We start from the raw sequence: 7,795 nt of genomic DNA on the forward strand, positions 1-7,795 counted from the left end.
CTCTCTCTCTCTCTGGCCCCTCTATTCTGTTTTGATTTGCTTTGGGGGCCATACCCTGTGGTGCTCTACAGCTATTTCTGACTTTATGCTTCAGGAATAAGTTGGGAATAAGCCCTGGCAGTGCTCAGGGACCATATGTAGAGCCAGGGATCAAACCAGAATAGGTCACTTAAACGGCAAGTGCCTTAACTCCTGTGCTATCTCAGTCCCCTTCCATCTCACCTCAATTTTGGCTCTAGCAATTTCCTCTTTCCTTCCAGGACTAAGATGGAGTCCCACCCAAGTCTGTTGGAGCTGTGGGAACAAAGCCCTCTCAAATCTGAACATGCACCTTCTGAGGAGAGAGAACTGGGTGAAGGTGGAGAATCCCTGTGCACACCCCTTACAATCTGGGGTAAATAGCATTAGGCAACCGAGAGAGAAAGCATATGTGGTTGGGAACCTGTGCCTGCCTGTTCCATTCCTGCACCCAATCATCTCACCACGCCCTTCGCTTCACCTCACATCCTCCTCCAGCCCAGGAACTGGGAGCTACAGAAAGGGGAGAGAAAGGGAAGGAGGGAAAGGAAACTAACACTTCTCCTCTGCCCAACTCCAGCACCAGGCTCTGTGTATCCAACAGGTAAGAAAAATTTCAGACACACCAAGGGACTCCTGTGAGCAGCAAAGGGTCAGAGCCTGGAAATGAGGTGAAGTCAAAGATTAAAGGTGCAGCAGGGCATGGGAAATGGGAAGAGGGGGAAATAGTGGGGGGTGATTGATGAGACATGGAGATGAGACATACAGGGTTTCAGACTTGACCAGATGAAGCAGGGGAAGACAGCAGCCTTGGGCTGGGGTGAGAGTGAAAGTTTCCCTGATTTCTTTTAGGGAACTTTTTTCAACCTTGTAAGAGAAGCCCAGTATTGGCAGTGTGGAGCCTGGGTCTTCTTCCAGGCTTACAGGGTAAAGGTGACCTTGAACCTGCGGGTATCTTTTCCGCGTCTGCCTGTTACTCGGTGTTTTTCTCCGTGTCTTCCGTTCGGATTGTGTATGTTGGGCGGTTTCCCCGCCGCCGCCTCCCTTGGGAAGATGGAGAGGTTGCTGGGGCAGGCCAGTAGCGGAGACGAGGTTGGGCAATGTCACCCTTTCACACCCACAGAGTGACGGATCGGGTTTCCAATTCGAGAGAGACGCTTGGGGGAAGGGTGTTCGGGCTTCTCCAGTCCCCTTGGGTGCTGTCCTCCACTTGGTGCTGAAATCTGGGCGACCGCGTCCCTGTGGGACCCGCACCCCCTCGGCCAGGGGGGACGCGAATCTCCGCCCCCTCCCACCTACCTGCGTAGCACTGCCCACCTCTGCCCCCGCACACCTAGCCTGGTGGCAGGCGGGAAGGCGGGGCGAGCGTGAGCCCCACCCCTGGAGACTGCGGCTCTGCCTCCCTCCCCTCCGCCGCCCGTCTGCCAGCCGCCTCTCGAGCTCATTGCGCCTCTGCTGCAGCCTGCCTGCTGCCGGCTCCCACTCGCGCTGCAGCCTCGCACCCAGCCTCGACCTCAGTCGGCTCCGTGACATCCTCCCTCGCCGCTCCTGCCCTGCGCCAGCTCCTGCCCCCAGGACTCCGTAGCCGGACCCTCAAGCCATGGCAGGTCCATTTTCTCGTCTGCTATCTGCCCGCCCGAGGCTCGGGCTCTTAGCTCTGGCCGGAGCTGGGTCTCTAGCCGCTGGGTTTCTGCTCCGCCCGGAACCTTTACGAGCTGCCAGTGAACGACGGAGGCTCTATCCCCCGAGGTATCCGTGTCTGGGGCGCGCGGTGGGGAGTGGGGAGGGCCGGTGGTGATGGGAACGGAGGAGGAGATGAGGACCCAGGCAACAGGGCCCTAATCCCCAAGGCTCTGGAGTGGGGCGCCATACAGTCTGGAACCCTCAGGGGGGTTGGGGATGGAGGCCCAAATCAGAAAGCACAGGCATTCATTCCTGGGGACCTGTAACCCGCAGTCCCCGCCCCCAAGATCAGCTCTCCCCTTGTGAGTTCTGGAGGCATCCGTTTTGGCCGGGTCCCTGATTGAGACAGCAGGGTCTATCCTTTTCTCTCTTCCTCCATCTCCTTTCGATCCACCCCCATTTTCCGACTTCTCCTCTTTTGGTTTTTTCCCCCTCCTCCACCCCTAATGTTGTGTTCCTGGAAGGAGAGAACTGAGCTTATCAGGAGGAATTGAATCAGCCTGCCAGAGGAAGCTAGACCAGCTGGGAAAGAATAGACCCGAAAGAAAGTCCCTAACGAGATTACCAAGGGTTAGGCTTTCTCCAATCCCCCCTCCTCCCTAGGAGCAAGCCAGACATGGCTAACTGGAAAGCTGCAGGCTGACAGCACGGGGTCTAGACCGGTGTGCCCTCCCTCCATGGTGACTGGGTCCCCCCTCCCTAGCGCTGAGTACCCAGACCTCCGAAAGCACAACAACTGCATGGCCAGTCACCTGACCCCAGCCTTATATGCCCGGCTCTGCGACAAGACCACACCCACTGGTTGGACGCTAGATCAGTGTATCCAGACTGGCGTGGACAACCCCGGCCACCCCTTCATCAAGACTGTGGGCATGGTAGCTGGAGATGAGGAGACCTATGAGGTAGGGGGCCCCCAGAGTTTCCCTGGTGGCCCAACTCACCTTCCCAGTAATCCCAGCTCCTTCTCCCCAAAGACCCCTCGCCCACCCTTAAGACCAGACCATCCATACTTGTGTTTTCTGACCCAGTGAAATCAATTCACAACTAATGCCTGGGAACACATTTTCTCCTTAACCACCCCTTCTCCCTCTAAATCCACCTCAGGTATTTGCAGAGCTCTTTGACCCCGTGATCCAAGAGAGACACAATGGATATGACCCCCGGACAATGAAACACACCACTGATCTGGATGCCAGCAAGGTGAGTTCCATGTTCCCCTTCCGATTGCCTTATGAACAACACATTGTTTCTTCCCAGCTTTCACCTGCTTAACTTCCTGACTCATGGTAATTACCAGCTCAGATTTTAATCTTGGTATGAGGAAAGAATGGAATCCCAAGTAAAGTGCAGATTTGTATAGGAGAAGGGCAAATGCAAGTGGCTATGCCCCAAATGTGGTCGGTTTGGGATGGGAGCCATAGTGCCTCATACAGTGGACTGCTTGTCCACTGGCGCCCTCCTTATAATGCATGCGGCAAAATTCTAGTCTTTAAGGAGACCTCCCCCAAGGCTCCCAGCTCCCACTTACGGTGTTTCTGTGACTTTATTAACCTCTCTCATTCTCCAGATCCGTTCTGGCTACTTTGATGAGAGGTATGTACTATCCTCGAGAGTCAGAACTGGCCGAAGTATCCGGGGCCTCAGTCTGCCTCCAGCCTGCACGAGGGCAGAGCGGCGAGAGGTGGAACGTGTGGTAGTAGATGCCCTGAGTGGCCTGAAGGGTGACCTAACTGGACGTTACTATCGGCTCAGTGAGATGACAGAGGCTGAACAGCAGCAGCTTATTGATGTGAGCAGCTTATTGAGAGGGATCTGATGGGGGGTGGAGGGTAGAGGGAGTTGGAAGATAGGAGGAGGGTTGGCCTGATGAGCTAGATGGGCTTTAAGAAGACCAAAGGTTACTACCAGGATTTTTTGATTTTTAATTATTTAGTTTTAGATTTTGGTTCACACCTGGCAGTACTCGGGGAAGCAAGCAGTGCTGGGGATAGAACCCAAGGTCTTTCCCCATGCGGAGTATGTGCTCTAGGCCTTTGAGTAATCTCCCCAACCCTTGAATACTGCCAGGATTTTTTGTGGGGGGAGGAAAGGACACAACCAACTGTGCTCAAGGGTTACCTTTGGCAGTGCTGAAGGGCCATGTGAAATGCTGGGAATTGAACCTGGGTCGGTCAAGCACCTTACTTGCTGTACTGTCTCTCCAGGCCCATTACCAGGAGTCTTAACCCACATCTTTTCACTTTATTTAGGACCACTTTCTCTTTGACAAACCTGTTTCCCCATTGCTGACAGCAGCAGGAATGGCTCGAGACTGGCCCGATGCTCGTGGAATCTGGTATGAGGCTTCTCTTAAATGCCCTCTTTTTTTTTTTATTCTCCAATTCTTACACTGCTTCGTGATCACTGTCTCTGTCTCACTCTCTCTCTTTCACCTGCCCTCAGGCACAACAATGAGAAGAGCTTCTTAATCTGGGTGAATGAGGAGGATCATACACGGGTCATCTCCATGGAAAAGGGTGGCAACATGAAGAGAGTGTTTGAAAGATTCTGCAGAGGCCTCAAAGAGGTTGGAGAAGAGTGATAAGGGAACTAGGTGGGAGGCTATAAGAGAGAAAAATAAAGACCAGGATATACTGACCTGGTTTAATTTATAAACCCACCCAGGAAACCTCTGTTTTTGGGGTCACACCTGGCTATATTCAGGGTTTATTCCTAACTCTGTGCTCAGGGATCACTCTAGGAGGGGTTGGAGGGACCATATGGGTTGCCAGGGATATATATAAGGCAGCTGTATAAGTACCTTATCTGCTGTACTATCTCTCAGATCCAAACCAGGGAACTTTTTTTTTCCTTTTTGGGTCACACCTGGCGATGTATAGGGTTTACTCCTGGCTCTGCACTCAGGAATTACCCCTGACAGTGCTGAGGGGACTATATGGGATGCTGGGAATCGAACCTGGGACGAATATAAGGCAAACGCCCTACCCGCTGTGCTATCACTCCAGCCCCACCCAGGGTACTTTTAATAATGAAAGGGACCATAATCAATCACTTCAAGACTATAGCTATAAATTGGGATTTTCTGGGTAGAGGGTGAAGGGAATAGGATTTATGGTCACCCTAGAAAGAACATTAGAAATCTAGGGCCAGGGAGATAGTTCAGCATGCCTTGCATGTGGCCATCCTAGTTTCAATTCCCAGCACCACCCCATGTGGTCCCCTGAACCCCGCCAGGGGTGATCCCTGAGCACAGAGCCCAAACCATAAAACTAAAAGAATATCAGGAATATAAGGAAGTAAATGAAGCAGCTAATACAATAAAGAAATGACTGAGGGTGGGAGAGTGCCTGTGATGTGTAGTTAGGATGTTGGGCTATGGAGTGTAGGAAAAGGTTGGAGCCTGGGTAGATTGATGTATTTATGTGTTCTAATCTAATCTGTCCAGTCTGAGACAAAGTAGGCCTTGTCTCTGAATTCTGTCAATTTTGTTTTCTAATGTATCATATTTGTGCTTTAAACTGAGATGGGGAGGGAAATTGGGGGAGGTCAAAGATGGAAAGGTTTAACATTCCAGAACATGTGTGGCTGTAGATGCAGGGTTGAACTGAATCCTTCGGCATATACGGAAATGGTCTCCATATTTAATTCTAGGTTATAAGTCCTCACAAACCCTCTATCATTCTATTTTGGACTTGTAAAGAGAGGGAGCTCTTCTTGCTTTCAGATTCTAACAGGGACGTTTCTGTGCTTTGTGACAAGTAATGGGCAACAGATTCTGACTGAAAAAGGGTCGGGAAGTACTTCTTCATTATGTCTCAGTTTTCTCATCTGTGAAAACGGGATAATAAGACTTCTTGTTTTTTAGGCTGGTGTAGGGGTTGAATGAGATCATGCATGTACCTGGCCCATAGTAAGTGCTCCAGAATGTTAGCTGCTATTTTTAGGTAAAAAGATTTCCTCACACTGAGCTTGTAAGATAGCCCCCTGTGCTATGCGTTTTTTTTTCTAAACTGTGAATACAGTCTACCTTCCTCATGTTAGCCAGTGGTCTTCATGTCCATCTCTCTCACAGATGCCCTGGACTTAAACTCTCATAGTCATCTTTGTGATTAGGATGCTTAAGAGAAACAAAAACAGTTTCCCATGCTCCCTTTCTTTCTCACACAGACTTATGAGTCCAGCTCATCTAAACTGTTTTTACCTCTCTGCTCTCTCACATGTGCTTTTTTCCACAGCTAACAGAAGGTCTCTCTTGCCTCTTCCTGTTGCAAAGCCTACACCCTCATTTTCTGTCTGAAAGAAATCTTCCGAGCTCTAGGCTCTTTAGCAAAGCAAAGACAGTCAGTGCATGCTGACTGAGCTCCTTGGGTAATCAATCTTTTCTCCGTTCAGCTTACCACCTCCGTTCGTTTCCCTAGATTATTCTCAATGTCATTCCTTCAAGTTTCTCTTTTTCACACACAAGCTATTTTTCATAATCTCATCATTATGGGCTTGCAACATCAAAATTACCCATGAGCATGATAATAACAAACCACTGGAGGGGAAAAAAAAAAGAATGGTGTCATTCTTCCATACACCAAATCTCTGGTTCTAGACATATACTTAGATTTCCTGTGGGTCTGGCTAAGGGAGGGTCACCTAGTCTGGACTTTCACTTACAGTTTTTGTTGGACTTAGGTGGAGCGGCTGATCCAGGAGCGTGGCTGGGAGTTCATGTGGAATGAGCGTTTGGGCTACATCTTGACCTGTCCATCTAACCTGGGCACTGGACTTCGGGCAGGAGTGCACATCAAGCTGCCTCTTCTAAGCAAAGTAAAGGAATTGTGGGGTGCTCAAGGGGCATGAGTGAGGACAGTGGCTGGGGGCCCTGTATGGACAGGAGAGTGGGCACTTTGGAAAGCAGTCAGGGATATTGTGCCAGGAGGGCTGAGGGAACAACCTCCGAGTAGGCTCAGGACTCTTCAAAGTTGACCACACTTTACCCCTACTGACCCTCCCCCCAAACCCTATCATCTCTCTAGGACAGCCGCTTCCCAAAGATTTTGGAGAACCTAAGACTCCAGAAACGTGGTACTGGAGGAGTGGACACAGCAGCCACTGGCAGTGTCTTTGACATCTCTAATCTGGATCGGCTGGGCAAGTCAGAGGTGAGATCCTTGGGGTTTAGGGTAAAGAGTGATCTAGATATGTGGAGGTTTGGTTTTAGTTTTTGGGTCACACCCAGCACTGCTCAGGGGTCACTTCTGGGCAGAGTTTGGGGGGCCGAATGGAGTGCCAGAACAGAACCGGGTCAGCCACATGCAAGGCAAGTGCCCTGCCCACTCTACTATCACTCCAGCCTCTGTGGAAGTTAAAGTATGATGTGAGTAAATCTCTGGATTGTATTTTTGTTTTGTTTTGGCTTTTGATCTTTTAGTTTTGGGGCCACATCCAGCAATGCTCAGAGGTTATTCCTAGTTATTACTCAGGAATCACTCCTTGCAGTGCTCAGGAGACCATATGGGATGCTGGAGATCAAACCCAGGTCAGCCACATGCAAAGCAAATGCTCTACCTGCAGTACTGTTGCGTTGGCCCCAAATCTCAGGATTATAATAGAACTGGAAATAAAATTCAGGTTAACTGGGGAAGCAATTGGAAATGAATTCCCAGAGCAGACAACTCGGTGCTAAAGAAGGAAACTGAGGTTATAAGAAACAGAGACCAAAAATTAGTGTCTTTCAGGTGGAGCTAGTGCAACTGGTCATCGATGGAGTAAACTATTTGATTGACTGTGAACGGCGTCTGGAGAGAGGCCAGGATATCCGCATTCCTCCCCCCCTTATCCATGGCAAGCATTAATTTTCCACTCTCAGAAGACGAGTGAAGACCCCTAGGACTTTCATTCATTCTGTGGCCCATTCCCTTGGCCCTGGATGTCCCCTTCCTCCCATCACTCCCTCTGTCGTAGTAAAAATGTCTTGCTATGCTCCAGCTGTCAGTGTTATTTTTAACAGTGGTAAGGAGGGTGGGGAGGTGGGAGCAGCCTCCAAGGGAAAAAAAAGAGGCAATTAAGTTATTTGTAATGGAAAGAAATTCCAGAAGTGACCTTC

At 50.2% G+C, this 7,795-nt stretch overlaps 1 protein-coding gene across 1 annotated transcript; it reads left to right on the plus strand.

The window, feature by feature from the left end:
• The first annotated feature begins 387 nt into the window (after positions 1-387).
• On the plus strand, positions 388-7,676 carry LOC101540387 (creatine kinase U-type, mitochondrial). The gene is made up of 10 exons (XM_004609614.3): positions 388-622; positions 1,480-1,767; positions 2,405-2,603; positions 2,806-2,901; positions 3,269-3,490; positions 3,951-4,036; positions 4,144-4,267; positions 6,382-6,516; positions 6,726-6,851; positions 7,428-7,676. Exons 2-10 carry the CDS (start codon positions 1,619-1,621, stop codon positions 7,542-7,544), a joined length of 1,254 nt encoding a protein of 417 aa, XP_004609671.1. The 5' UTR covers positions 388-622; positions 1,480-1,618; the 3' UTR covers positions 7,545-7,676.
• The last annotated feature ends 119 nt before the right edge of the window (positions 7,677-7,795 follow it).

The sequence above is a fragment of the Sorex araneus genome, chromosome 3, assembly GCF_027595985.1.
Source record: "Sorex araneus isolate mSorAra2 chromosome 3, mSorAra2.pri, whole genome shotgun sequence".
NCBI lineage: Eukaryota > Metazoa > Chordata > Mammalia > Eulipotyphla > Soricidae > Sorex > Sorex araneus.